Source organism: Amblyomma maculatum, chromosome 6 (assembly GCF_055883805.1).
Source record: "Amblyomma maculatum isolate TAMU_Amacu chromosome 6, ASM5588380v1, whole genome shotgun sequence".
Classification (NCBI taxonomy): Eukaryota; Metazoa; Arthropoda; class Arachnida; order Ixodida; family Ixodidae; genus Amblyomma; species Amblyomma maculatum.
The window spans coordinates 39,065,661-39,080,808 of record NC_139349.1 but is presented as its reverse complement, the minus strand read 5'-3'; the positions used below and the strand labels follow the sequence as shown (position 1 = coordinate 39,080,808).

Below are 15,148 nucleotides of genomic sequence, written 5' to 3'. Positions count from 1 at the left end.
GGCATCGCTGTCGCGAACAACCAGTTGAAAGCTAGGTGAAGCAATCATTTGGATGGACTATCTTGGATCTCTGTTCATCGTTGCCATTCGAGGTAGTGGCAATAAGAGAACGCCCGTTGTTGTCATCACGGTAGCTTACGAGCACGAAATCAGACTGAAAACGAAACATGAGCACTGTCACCGCAGCTCGCTCCGATGCTGCCGCTCGTTGGAAAAAACGGGGGAAGGCTCTCGCTCCGCTAGCTTTTTTCCCGTGAGTTTCATCTAGCAGTATTTGTTACTAGCTACCCTCATCAACTATGGAAACTGATTGTTATCGCATCACGCGGTGCGGCATGAACATGATCTGCAGCTGCGTCACCATGAAATGACATGGACATGATGAAAGCATGACTGGCCATGATATTTTAACTAAAGCGTCATAAGGGTTACAGCTTAGCACTTTGGTATGATCCATTTCTGTGGTGCACCATTGCGCATGCGATGACTGCCTCGAGCACGAGTTGCATGCTTCCCGGTGGTATGCACGCCTGCCACGTCAGCACCAATCAGCGCGCACGCATTGGTGGCCGCGCCCGCCATATCGGATCCCGCTAGTGCGTGCGCATTGGTGAAACGCGGAAGCTGATCACAGTAGCAGATCGCGCTATGCTACAACTCCCTTTTATCAACATATAGACGAAACATAGGGAGCGGCAAAGTTCATGATTTGTAATGCTGTTTTTTCGCAGAAAAGTGATTTTTTTCAAGTTCACGATAGGGCCATATTTTACAACCCGTGCAATGCCAGTCCATTTTTATGCGAGTTTAGTTCCCTTTACAAAGAACTGCGACTAATTTTATGTGATACTACAAGCACAAATTCCCTGAGTTTACAATGACTTCTTTCAGATTATCCAAGTTCCAAGAGAATTCCCAGTTTTCCCAGTTGGTAGACACCCTGCTGCTATATTTGCAATATGAGAATATCATCTGACCAGCACACGTCACCCATTCCCGTACTAGCTTTCTACTCTCATGCCCTAGCTGTTTACCTTCTGTCGCTGTCCCCCAGTGCTATGCAATCACTTTGTTTTCAATCGGCAAGCACCATCCTTTAAGCATACAGTTTCTTACTCTTACCTAGAGGGATAGCTGAAGGCGCTGCACTTCAGCCACCATGGGTGCGTTACTACATACCAATGTGCTACTTGATCTGGGACAATCGAATTTTTTCGGGAACAAAGGGTGGCATTACTAAGATATCTTTTCCTTATCGTCATCATCATAATCTTGAGGCGCGAACGTCGAGCACAAATGCCATAGTAGCGAAGGCGCAAAAGCTGACGACGGCAATAAAAGGTTTCTGTTTTCCGAAGTGCCCTAAAAAATTTCCTAAAGTGATTGAGTATATATATATATATATATATTTTTAAAACATTTTTTTTTAAAGCGTGCCTATTAGGGCAAAATAGTGATTTCCATGCTGCTCCATACTTAGCCAATAGGAGAGAGAGCCATCGCTTATTTTGGGCAAATTTTACACTGACATGCTGTTTCACTCGGTTTTTGCAATTTATAGCCACAATATTGAATTTTGTCATGCTTTTCATTGCAGAACAACTTTTGGCCAAAAGTTGTAGTTCTGCACCCGGTAGCTGTCCGCCCCATGATGCCCCATGGAGGCTGAACTGGTTGTCAGGAAGCTCCATGCAAACTCCTAATGATGACACCGCTTTTCCTCTAAAGACAATATACGCCTTTAAGGTTACCAAATATTCTTAAACTAAAAAGCATTCTGTAAAATTTCATCTTTGCTTTTATTTTGGGTTTTGGGTTTACACGAACAAATAGTTTTAGTCGCAGACAATGCAGTCATAAATTAAGCCTGCGGCAATAAAAATATGCCCATACCCTTTGTTTTTACGCGATTCAACCTTATCACTCTGCGATGGCTAACGAAATCATCCTCTAACCTGTGAAGATGCCCAAAGTATGGTTTCTTGCTGTTTTTAGATACGATTAAAATAATATTTTGATAGAACAGCTGTAAACTTGTGGTCCGGAGAGCATGTCACCGGAACAAGTCTGATACAAGCAAACTATATTCACAAGATCAGTCCGCCGATGGCAGAGTGGCGAGCTGCAACACAATTGCCTGAAATGAACTCCGCGTGTTGGTGACTCCTCCTACAATTTCCTACGAGTTAAAAACAAAAAGGCGGGTGCTGGGGTGTTTTATCTGAATTGAAAGGCAAAATCCACCCCAGAGGACAGTAATTTGGAGTTGATAAGAATCCTTAGAGCGTATAGATTGAGTTCCTACAATTAAACACCCTCGAAATTCTCTTTAGTGAGCTCAAGGATGAAATTTGCCCCAACCGTCCAGGGTAACCCACCGGCAGAGGTGCTGGAGTGACTGGACCTGCTTGAAGCGGGACACCGGATGCAGCAGCTGCACCCTCATGGGACCCAGCACGGGCCGCCGGTGCAGAAAGAACAGGTAGCGGCCACTGCGCGAGTGCTCCACCGCATTCTCAATGAAGTCCACAATGGTGTTGCTGTGAAACTTCTGTAGGCACCCAAAGCTGAAGTTGCCTGCAGTTACAGAGTGGAAGGGACAAGGCATTCACTACTAACGAGAAGACTCTAGCCAGAGAGTTGTTTTAGGCAAGCACACATGTTTCAGAGTTTAGACTGAGAATCAAATGCACGGAAAATCACAGAAAAGGAAGACCAGTAAAAAGCAGGCACAGAAAGAGCTAAAGAGATGGATTTCAAAACTGTTTTTAAGTCCTGCAAAATGCATAGAGCCACTGGAAAGAGCAAAGTGAATAGTAAATTAGGCGAGAACCACTACCTTGAAGGTATGGAAGCAAGAACGAGACTCGTTGTCATCCTGACATTGTCACGGGCCTAAACTTTGACAGCACTAGTGGTGTTTGAAAGCAGACAGTAAGATCGCGTTTATGAAAGTAGTACCTCTCTTCAACATTTCAAGAAACAATGCAGAAAGTCCGATAAAACACGCTCTATGGCACAACGAAAAACTGCAGTGCTCGGTGCTTGCACAAGAGAACACACCTTGGTCGTGCTCAATGCGGACGTGCCGCACGAAGCCGTTGAGCTTGAAAGTCAAACTGAAGATGTAGTGCTCATCAGAGCTGTCGCGCACCACGAAGGAACCGTCTGGCTCGTGTGCTAGCAGTCGTTCGGCAGTCTCTCCGCTGATGGGACCCCAGTACCAGCCACACTGCACAGCACACAGTCATAACACTTAGAAACATCTCTTCAGAAATTTCCCTACCAAAGTGCACGCAACTTTGGGTAACTAATTTTTCATGGCAGGCCATTACTGGCAAACAAATTTCCCAGTGGATGCATATGAATATACAAAATCATACAAAATTACAAACTTTCGCATTTAATGTTTAAAAAAGACCTCTACTGCAGTGACTGTTGGAACCTGTTGACACAGTCGAGTTATCACACCCTAGTATGAGCAGCGATAAATTTTGCAAGCTCTGTAAGTGCTGGAGCATGTGTTCTGGTAGCCAGTAATTTTCTTGTCTGAATCACCGATGTGCACGCAAAGAAGCGCTGTGTCCATTAAGTGGCCTAAGTATACTACAATACAGTACAAGCGAACATTGCAAGTTGGTCTGAACCAAGAGGAAGTGCTCGGTACCCACATCGCAGTTACTAAAAACCGCAGTAATAAACACCATGTGTAGTTACAGTGCTTTTGTGCACGTTTTGCATGCTCTTAAAAGCCACTAAATAAATCTCCCAACAAGCTCTCTGCTCCTAACTAATCTAGCTGCACTTTACAGTTTGGCCCAACTGACTCCAAACAAGTAGTCCTAACCGCCAATGCCAACAGCATCAGATAAGATGTCAACTGAAAGTTGCAACCAACAAAACCTTCACCTAAAGCAGCCCTAAAATTTTGACAGGGCAAAGGTATTACAGTGCTGCCTCTTTAAAGCAGACAACTGAAGCTATGGACAATCATTCTGGAGACCAAACTTTGCCCATGCATTCACGCTTCACTAAAATGAAAAATCATGGACTGGACAATGGACAGGGTGAAATTCACTCCCCTCATTGTGAACTACGTAATTTTTTGACATGTTAATATGGTCAGCCATAAGAAAAAAGCCTCAGTTGTCCAACCAGACATTTTTTCACCTATGTTCCGAGTTGGGTCACCAGCCAAAGGCAAAATACTGTGAGGCTGAAAGAAAGGACCTCTACCTCTCCTACATCGCTGCAGGTTATTGTCGTTAAATAAAGAGGGAATAATCACATGAGGTTTTTTAAAGCGCACTAACATCACACAGTACGCAAGGGCCTTGCTTTGCGCCCCCATCGAAAAGTAGCCATCACGGCCGGGATCGAACCTGCCTCTTTAGAATCAACAGTTAAGCATATCACCACTGAGCCCCAATGTGTGGCACCCAGGATAACAGAGCTGGGAAAGTATTATCGATTTCCACTGAACTATGCACGGTTACGCACAAGTACACCTTGATCATCAAGTGTAATATTGAAATATTCATTTTAATTCTTCGCAGTTCATTATTGTGGACTATTGACTTTACAGGCATTTTTGCTTGAAAACCAAAGTGCCCTTATTAGCAATGGTTTTCTGGTTTATGAGGACTTGAGCATTAAAACATAAGAGCAGGGTCCATACCAACAAGACATACTAATAAAACACAACTGTACCTGACTTACCATTTGTCACTGTGACGCAAGAAGAGCTAGTGTGTGACGGAGTGATCTTTTTCTGAGATACTCGTGCATCTTTCTCACATCACAGCAGTAGTAAAATAGCCAAAGACAGAACAGTAGTTTACGCAGTAGATACTCATTAATTTAAACCTGAGATCAGGTCCTGTCAACATAAAGTATATTAAAAAGGCTTCCCTAAATTCCTACTCTCCATAACTGAAAGAAATTGACTGCCACCTACAGTTCAACATGTTCAGGACATAATGTAATAAACAGCAGAGCTTTAGACCAGAAGCTGCCTTATGCAAACCAACTGGCAGGCTTCCAAATGAAAAAGCTGTATGGGTACCACATTAAATCGCCGCTATCCCAAGCACTAGGGGCTCACCGAATCAGAACCGTACGTGGTAAGACAATTAATACAGTTGCCCCCGTGACAATTTACGCAATTTATCATGAATGAAATGTGTCGTCAATGTCATTTGCTTGCTGCAATATGAATAAAAATGGCAAGTGATTCAGCGTGCTTAAGCCAAATACGAATCTGGAGTGCTAGCGCTTTTTTTTTTTTGGTTGTGCATATTCATTAATCATTAGCATGTAGTCACAACCTACCACGTTGTGCGAAAGACAACCCAACATAGTTTACGCATAAAGTATGCTTTAGTCAGGCTGTAATAGCACTAATTAATAGTGACACAAGTGTGACGTACACAAAAGCTGAATGCCCTTACGGAACTAATTTAGATATGTTTATAACATCAAATAGATCGTCTCTACAGCAGAAGCCCAGCTCAGCAGAAAAAAGAGCAATTACACCAAAATTCAAACAAGCAAATGTTGCACTTCTGCCAATTTTATCGAATAAACAAAAATTATATTATAACCCAAGAATAAACACCATGACATTAAGCAACCTTAAACGTTATACGATGCTTTGAAAACTGTCATTCGAATCCAGTTTTGGTTCATATCAGCTTGTGTTTGTCCAAGTTCATGACAGCATTTCCAAACTACTTTTATATACCTGTCATCACCTTATGTTGCAAAATATGTTATCAATCTTTGAAAGCATTATTATGTGAAGAGAGTAAGTCACTATAATGTGCTTATTTCATTTTCAAAGTACCATTCACAGCATCAGTGCTATATCTCTCTACAATTACGGAATTTTCTGCTCTTTATACTTTGCAGGGGAAGACCTTTGGTTGGGCGAATGCCACTTGATGTCACAGTACGCCGTGAAAATGATTGCTATCCCTATCGTGACAGTTTCATATCACCATAAGAAGCTTCCCATTACGATACAAACAGACAATTTTCTCTGCACTAGCATGAAATGCTCATACAAAATAGAAGAGATGCAGTTTCGGACTGGTTGGTAGGACATGAACAAGATGTATGTAACCCAAAATAACACAGATGAGAGCAAAGACATGGCCGGAACAAGATCAACATTTGTTCTATCTTATGGAGACTGCCAGCCACTTTCAGAATGCCAGCTTGTCACTGCGCTCGAATAAGAAGGCTTCAAAAGCATCATGAGTGCCCTGTTCAGAAATGAAAATTTGGCATTCTTTAATGTGCACTACCATCACACAGAACTCAGGCGGCGTTTTTTTTTTAACTCTATCAAAACACAGCCACTATGACCAGGACTAAACAAAAGCTGTCTGGCTCAGTAGCCGAGCCACCAAAGCTCGCAAAAGCAAATAAAATATATTGAATCAGGGGCATACAGCTTTTGCCAAAAGTGTACAGCCCAAGGGGTCTGCTTCTGAGCCATGTCATGGCTCAGAAGCAGTGGAGGCACTTCCCACTGGAGACGGTAGGACAAAAAAATCTTTTCACCATCAAGAGATTCAGAACACTGGAAATGCTATACAAGCCACACGAAGTGGCTCAGAAGCAGACTCCCTAGGTTCTAAACCTGACAAAAACTGTACCTATGAGGGGTGTTTTGGTATCGCAACCCCCTGAAACTTTCTGCGCACTACATCCCGCCTCTGTTCGACCTTTCTTCTTTTTTTTGCCCATTTTTAAATAGTATTTCTGTCTACGCCACAGACCTTAATAGATAGATGAATCATGTGACCTACCACGAACTTATTAAAAAAATTAATGCGCACACCAATCGTGGCAAAACGACAAATCCTATTCTATCCATCACAGTAGGAAGCTCAGCTTTGCATGTTCCCTGCCTTTCAAATAAATAAAAACTTAATGTTGATAGAAAAGCAGCACATTTGTTTAGATTTAGTGTAGCACAGGCAAGGTGCTATGACAAAGTAGCAAATTAATACTAAGTGGCATAGACACAGCATTCTGGTCCGTTATCTTTCACGTCATACAGTCCTAGCTAGTGCTACCGCATTATATGCAAGACCCCCGGCATAAGAACCCCCCCTTCGATCTAGCCGTCCGAATGTGCCTGCGTGGCTTAGGATCCAGTACTCTACCGACGCTCCATGCCTTCAATCCGACTCAGCTACGAACATCTTGGTATGTGAAAAGACTGTGAAAAGAAGAAAAAAGTGATTTATCGCATTTTCATAAACTACAAACTAAAAGGGGTTTCAACTAATCAACGAGAATTCGACTTGCATCAGTTGAGGGATACTACCCACCTCAACTGCATTCCACAAATCAACCATAGCCAACAAGTCAAAGAAGCACTCACATCCTTGACTTTCTCTATGCTGGACGCATAGTCAAGACTTTTTCGGTCGGAGTCATCCGAGGCACAGCTGACTGCATCAGCCCCTCCGAAGTGGTCACAAAGGGCTACGGCTGCATTCCCTGGAAGTGGAGGTAGTGCCCGCACAGCGTAGGGACTGGTCGCCTTCTCACTGCAGTGAACCACCTCCTCTGGGAATGGATCAGTCTGGCTGGAATTGTTTCGTACAGAGGGCGGGGCACCTTTACGGAAAACGTTCAGCAGGGCATTGGGCAATGTGAATGAAAACCGCCGCTTAGATGACGACGCTTTCTCAGAAGACCTTGATGCACTCTGACCTCTGGTCCCCAGGCATGATCCCAGCGAATAACGCAATGAAGCCTTTTCAATGGGTCCAGAGGAGTCCTCAATGCCTTCACATGTACTGTGCATGCCTATCTCTTCCGAGCAGCACCGTTCAGCACGAGAGTTCTCTTTTCTCTTCTTGCTTCTAAGCTGCTTCTTCGTCTCCACTGTCGTGGAGCGCGACCTCCGACAGTTGCTGCACGTAGCTGCCAGTGTCTTAACTTCCTTTTTGCAATCATCAACCTCGCCTGATGCTGCCAAAAAAGGAACGGGACTGTTGGGACTGCTGTAGGGCATGTGTGGAAGCGATTCACGGCCCTCATCGCTAGCGCTGAGTACTTGTGACGGAGTGCTTCCTGGACGGCTCACGACTTCAGGCCTTTCAAACGAGGCACCACCGACTGAACACGCCGAATGGGCAGAATGCACAGAGTGGACGGAGCCCCGTGCAGGGCATGGTTTTAATGCTTTGGGCTTGAGGACAAGTGTGTAGTTGGAAGGCTCATCATCCAGAGAGCAGCGTGACCTCGATGATCTTGAAGTGGAGCTGTCGGCATGAGCTGATGCAGGCGCTCGGTAGCTGTCAGTGTTGGAAGGTGAAGATGACTTCGCTGTGGCACCATGTGACTCGCAGCAGCAAGCAGGTTCAAGGCGGCAGTGCTGAGTGGACATTTGGCAGGAGTCCAGTGATAGACAGGCCATGTAAACACTCAGAGGTAGTGCCCCCGTGCCTTCTTTGGGTGGCCACTCTGCAACCCCAGATGAAGCGCCACCTCTTGCTGTTCCTCCATTTTCCTCGCCCGTTGAAGACGGCCGAGCCACTGGAACCCTTGCTTCCCACACTCCAACATTCTGGCCAGAAGACGGTGGGTGCAGGTCAACTTGAAAGATGAGAGGGTGGTGGCCAGAATGAAGCGGTTGTTCACGGCGGCCCTCCCGAGCGTGGTTGGTGAGGTCATCCCGAGCGGGTGCCTCACGGGAGTCGAGGCTTCCTGAGGAAGCCTGTCTGTCCATGTCAGGCCGTGAGCTGTACACAAGGCATCCAGTCAGGGCAGGCCATAGGTGGAGGGACACTCGGCTCTCCTGAGGTTCACAGCAAGGCATCCTTGATGCAGAAACAATGGCCCGCAGGCGCAGTGGCCACCACCAACGGTGCTGCCATTGATGGGTTCTCAATGAAGGCACCTAAATCAGCAAGGATTCCTTTCTAGGAAAAAGAAAAGAAGGTAGCAATGCTTACAAAGATAGCAGTTTGAAGCAGAAAGCAAAATGCAGTTTTCAATGACTCAGAACAGCCTTCTAAAAATTCAAAGTTAGAGCCCACGGCTGCACCAGCCTAGTCTTTCTAGCGAGCATGGCACAGGGCTCGTGCAGTAAAATTCCAGACCACCTGCTTATTTTCGAACTTATTTTGGTCGCCTCCCAACTAAGCAAATCTGCAGGCACGTTTGGACGTCTGGTCCACTCAGTGACACGCATTAGCAGTCAATCAATACTGAGCTGTGCCGCCATACAGGAAATAAAATTCATTCTTTTTTCTCAGGCTATGTTGAGGGCGGCTCTACAGAAGGAGAGGTAAAGATGGAACAGCATCTTGAAACAACACGAAAACAATAAGGAGTTGAATGACGTCCTCGTACCTGTCTCAAATTATATCGGGATCTAACTACCGTAGTTTCAAAAGGCCCGCAGCAACAAACGCAACTAAACGGCAAGTTGCAATTAAATCTTCAGTCGGACGCCACGAGGTTTCACAATGAAAATGCAAACCCGAGGCACAACAATTTCGACATGTTCTGCTCAAGCTTCCCCAAAGCAAAAAGTAAAGTGGAGTCCCCTTAATTTCGAAATTAAAAGCCCTACAGACTATATTCAAATTCGAATGTCGCAAAAGTGCCACAGATTCCGTCATGAATGAGAAGAAAGCGAGTCGCATAAGAAAGACTGAAACAATGACACTAGCCAAGTTACGACACAGGTAAACACACACATGCAAAAAAAAAAAAAAAAAAATAGAAAACTGCCGCTTTAGTTAAGCACAACAAAGCTTGCTTTGCTTCTCCAGAGTTATTTAACGGTGCGAATTTTCAGTTTTCAAACAAAGGAAGCAGAAGCGCTCCACTTCAACAAGGAAGTGTAACGCTCGAGTTTACAAACAAATGAAAATGAATTGCGACACTGAAGGAATGCAATTAAAAGCCATACTTGGTTGCATCTGCAGAAAAGTGACATGTCACGTTAAAATAGCTCAGCTGCGTGGAGATTATGCGATATGGAATGATATAAAACGGCTGACCTGATTACTGCTATTCGACGTCGCAACGAAGACGGGGAAATTTACCAACCGCACAAGAGGCAGCCATTATGAGCTGAGCTCAGCGTTGCTTGCCTGCCTCGTAGTTCGGCTAAACACGGAGAGCAGCTTTGTAAACGATTGTGTTACGGCGCCGAAATTTGAATCTAGTGAGAACAAGTCTGCAGATCAAACACTGACAATTGTTCCGTGAAGTATAATTTTATCTCCACAGTACTCACAAGCATAGACCATGAGTCAAACATTAAAGGTTAATTACTATTTCAGGCATTTCCCTTCTTATGCTGACTGCACACAACACAAGGTGATGGGCATTGCCTAAAACCGCAGCGCATATCTCTGACGCCACCTTTGCTCAAAACTGCAAACTAGGTAAGCTGTGCCACCCAGAGAGAGAGAGAGAGAGAGAGAGTAAACTTTAATTGGTTAACGGAATAGTGTGGGTGCTTTCATCAGTCCAGGATATCAGTGCGCTGTTCAGAGACACCCGTGTGGGCCAGCTCTGCCTCCCACTCTGCTTGGCTGAGTGCTCGAGCTTTATATTTCTCTAATTGCTCTTTGCAGTTCCATATCATGTGAAGGATGTACTAGACTTCACCGCATGCAGTGCATGACAAAAATTTGTGAAATTGCACCAAACTGCTTCAAACGCGACGCTGTGCTCTGGCTTCTCACTGCAGTCTCAAAATGTTAAGGTGCGCTAAGCACTTATAACGAACACGACTAGCATTCGTTTTTACTTATAACGTAAACATTATACGGTGGTATATGACTCACACGAGTAGTTAGGATGGTTTCTGTTTGCCGGCGCATTGCATCTGTCAGGAAACAGTCGTGTCTTAGTGATAAGTACATCTTGGTTCCAGACCAAAACTCGCCATAACTGAACGAGACGTCCGCAGCACCAGATTCCGTTCCTCAGGCCTGCGTGCCAGGAGCGGGGAGTAGGGGGCCTCCTAACTCGGTTGAAAATAAAGTTTAATTATGATTGAAGAACAGTGATTAACGGTCTGCTTTTTTGCGTAGTGGTGGGCAGTGAAGTTGAAACCAGAAATAAGTTTTGCAGCTACAAGACCATTCAATTGGTCACCCTTAAACTAGGAATAATGCAGTGTAACCTGAAACATCAGTAGCGAGCAAACAAGGATATCTTACGAATAAATTACAGCTTCTAAAACAACTAACCTCATTCCATGAACAGCTGCTACAGGTTGGTAGCAGCTGAAGCATATAACTGATCTCTGATACGCAGCAAGCTGCTAAACTTGCTGCGTATCAGAGATCAGTTATATACTTCATGGCAAGGTTTATTCACAGTCTGAAGTTGTTTTGCAAGGCCGGAGTGAGAGAAAGAATTAATTTCATTATACAGAGTTTCGCCATCGAGGGTTGCCTTGTTTCAGCTTCTGGCGCTAGCTGGAGTGTCCCGGGAGCTGCTGAATGGGCAAAGTGAGGGAGTGCCAGTGTTTCCACGAAGGCGGTGGATGGGCCCGGGTGGAGGCAATCGCCTTCCAGTTTGACTGGTTTAATAGAGTCACTCAGGTTTATCACCACTTGAGTGTTGTTTCACGGGCTTCGTGGGCAGTCGGCAAAGTACGACTCCCGTACATGATCACACTTTTGATGCATTATTTCACAATTGTTTATCGTTACACCGAGTTCATTACTTGTGCAAGTAAGTCGTAGACGAGATATTTCTAGGGAGTTTTATTATGCGCTTTACGGTACTTTACAAGCACTTTATGGTGTGCAAGACTTGCACTGAATGCGCGTTAGCACAACTTGTAATTTACCATATTTTTCATGGCCCTCGAGGGAACTTTATACGGTCGCGTGATCAGCTTGCGCGCCTTTTATTTTACGCAAAACTTCCATAGGGGACTGAGGCGCCCCTTCCCACGTGACCCGGCAGACCACGCCCGTGGTTTGAATTTGAATGCAGAGGTGGCTCTGAAAGATGACTTTTTCAGAGTCATGTGCACGGTGGAGTCATGTGCGAACAGCTCTGCCCTACTGTCTACGATGTTGGCGTATAAGCGGTGAATACTTGCCTGCTTCTGCACGTCCACAACAAAGCTAAGCGAGCTGTCGTACATGTTTGCTCCTATTTCACTTGTGTTCCTAACTCACTCTTGTACTCTGTTTACTTGACCGTGTCGGTCTTTCAACTCGAAAGAACCTCTCAATCAGTGTATGTACAATCGACATATCCCAAAAAAGCCCGTGATGCGGCAAGAAGGAAATTTAACTTATAAACATGCTCAGTCGCCAGCCTGTACACTAAGCAAGCCCTGCTTCTCCACAACCTTATCAATAATCGCGTCGGAGGCGCCACACCACAGGGGTGAAGTCCCTCATATCCATTGCACCTGTATGTGCAAACGCTTTCCGGCAATGTACCTGTTCTATACAATCCGGAGACGCAGATTATTTGCTCTTCGACTTCGAGCGTATGAGGCCTGCCATTTAACCTTAGATTAGTCCTCGTCTATAGCTTATCGCACAAGCATTTTCGACAGGCTAAAATGGTGCCTAAACTCTACGTTGGTCACATTAAAATTCCGAATCGAACTCGGGAGCTTTCAAAATTAGCAAATTTCGTCCGAGTTTGGGTGTCAGTCAGAACTAACTCGCGCCCCGGGTGTGAGTTAAACATTCCGACTGTTAAAAGGAGGCGTTTTCATAACACAGCTACCAGAGCCGCCGCCTTCTGCTACGAACTCGCCTCGAGCGGCACGTGGGTGACGTAGGCGCGTTTCACTTTTACGAAAACCTATCTTAGTGCGGATAATTTGCACATTACGTAAGCTCCTCCTTTAAAGGCAGGAGAGGATGTGACTGCGGATCGCATATGCTGCTCCCCTTTTCGGGTTGCGCCTTCTTTCATGCACTTTTCAACTAGCTTACACATCACACGTCATGCCAAACACAGCTCAAAGAGTCGTATGCTGCCACATTATTTGAAAGACCATGCAAAGTAGACATAAATCCCTGTTTTAGCTAAGCCACCCGAATGTCCCTGCATCGCCTAGGGGTTTCACGTCTGACTGGGGATCCAAGGGTCCCAGGATCGATTCCCATGTCACCGTTCCATCTAGCAGCTTGTTGCAATCTATGTGACCTGCCAACTCCAATATGTCAGAGGCAGGCACATCAATTTTCGTTTATTACGACCACCGCCACTGCTTGCCCTACTACTCCGCTTTCCACCTTACACTTCCACCTTCCCCTCCTATGCCGCTGTCCACCTGAAAATCTAGATACCACTATAGTACCGTATAGTGCTTGTAATAGCTTACAACGCTTGCAATAGATGGCGACGCGGGGCCCTCAGTCCCACATACACTCAAGCTTCCACCTTTAGTGTAGGACACGAGAGCGACTTATAAGGGTCCCTCGGACTCCCAACGATACCATTCACCACACCGTCGGAGGCGTCTGTGTTCCCGATAGCCACGACGGGTTCAAAGAGGCCGAGCAGAAACTTGTGCCCCTGGTTTGCCAGTGCCAAGTGTGATAGGGTGCCCCCTGGGCCACCTGCCCACTCTTTTTTTAGCTCATCCCTATAGCAGACAGATTGAGTGCTGAGTTTCTACTTCCAAACAAACAGACGAAGCGACCTACACTGTACAGCTGCTTCCAAAGCAATTCGCACAGGTGGCTGACCTGACCCGCGGCATTTCCAACAGGTGCGGAAGACTCGGAGAACCAACACCACGTGAACCGTACAGGCCTTTCTAATAACCCATGTACCATATCAAGAATCTTATCATCGAATGAACCGAAGAGAAATGAGTCGCCCGAACGTCCTCGTGCGACCTGCTGTCAAGATGGAGAAGGCCCTCGGACTGCGTCTGTACGCATTGGCCTATCGGTTGCTCCACCTGGGCCTTCACAACGCCGGAAAGGGGCTGGTGGAAGTGCTGAAGGCTTCCATCAGGCCCTTTCTCGCGTTGTGAAGGCCTAGGTGGAAGTCCTCAAGACTTCCACCAGCTTTCCTTAGGGTGGCGGCTCAATCTCAGAGGAATACCATCGCGCAGTCGTACGTTCTCCTGCCACAGGACGGCGTTACGAGTCCACAAAGCAACGTTTTCGTAACAAGAGAATTGAATTGTCTTCCTGAGCCGACAAGGCTAACCAGTACCAGCTATCAAGCTGCCGCTTAACATATTACGTCCACGTAGCTACTATGCGTCTACTACTCGGAAGTGCAAGGGTGCCATACGTGCACGTCGCTCTGTTTCGGATGGTGTCTGTCAGTTTACACCGTCGGTGCTCTCTGGCGCGATGTGTAGTGGGGGGAAGGGTCTACGTGCACCTTCTTTTCTTTTCGTTTTAATTTTTCTGACTTGCAAGGCGACCTCCGACAGGACTGAAGTTGCGGCGCGCGTGTCTATTTCTTTTCATCCACTCAACATGGCGGCCATGCAGTGTCTGACGAGAAGCGTGTCTATAGCGTGTCTACCGTTACTAGGGTGTCTACAGTGTCTGCTTGACGAAGTATCGAAGTACAACGTATCTGCATACCTCCATCTTCTTTTTGTGCGGTACTGCTTGCAGTGCAAGAGGCGCTTCGCTCTGTGACCGCCATTCCCATGTTTCCCACGTCCCGTATTGTCATGCGTACTGATGTCCTCCAGGTGACAAAGCTACTTAGACGCATTAGTAGTAGTCCGGAAATATGCCAAGACATACACAGACATACACCAAATCAAATTCGTATTGAATGGACTCCACGGTACCTTTTAAGGGCTCAAAGCCTAACGGATTCTGCGACCCGCCTTTCAAACTCAACTTCGACATCGCCAAACCCCATAAAATTGGACAATGCTACCCTGCTTTTAACAAGAAAGGAGCACCTCCGGCGCCGTACACGTGCTCTTATAACTCCGTGTACGGTAAGCCCCCCCGCGGTCTAACCCGTGCAGAGGAGGTGGCGTTTCGGAGAAATAGAGTTGGGGAGGCCCTAACACCAGCAGTCAGTGGCGTCGCGAGGGGGTTGTGGGGGGTGCGGTCCGCACAGGGTGCAACACTCAGGGGGGAGGGGGGGGGGGGGTGCAGCAGTTAGATGGGGGGGGGGGGGAATTAAATTTTGT

At 46.1% G+C, this 15,148-nt stretch overlaps 1 protein-coding gene across 3 annotated transcripts in view; it reads right to left on the bottom strand.

The window, feature by feature from the left end:
- The window catches only part of LOC146185578 (uncharacterized), a 29,586-nt gene extending 19,473 nt beyond the window's left edge, over positions 1-10,113 (bottom strand). Inside the window, exons 1-4 of one of the 3 annotated variants that reach the window (XM_084606506.1) lie at positions 10,035-10,113; positions 7,397-8,945; positions 3,064-3,232; positions 2,379-2,577 (exon numbers count right to left, since the gene is read on the bottom strand). In XM_084606506.1, coding sequence (XP_084462632.1) covers positions 2,379-2,577; positions 3,064-3,232; positions 7,397-8,842 — 1,814 coding nt within the window. In that variant the 5' untranslated portion in view covers positions 8,843-8,945; positions 10,035-10,113. Of the gene's footprint in view, positions 1-2,378; positions 2,578-3,063; positions 3,233-7,396; positions 8,946-9,943 lie in introns of all 3 variants that reach the window. The other 2 variants (XM_084606508.1, XM_084606507.1) reach the window with 2 other exon arrangements.
- Between the last annotated feature and the right edge of the window lie 5,035 nt (positions 10,114-15,148).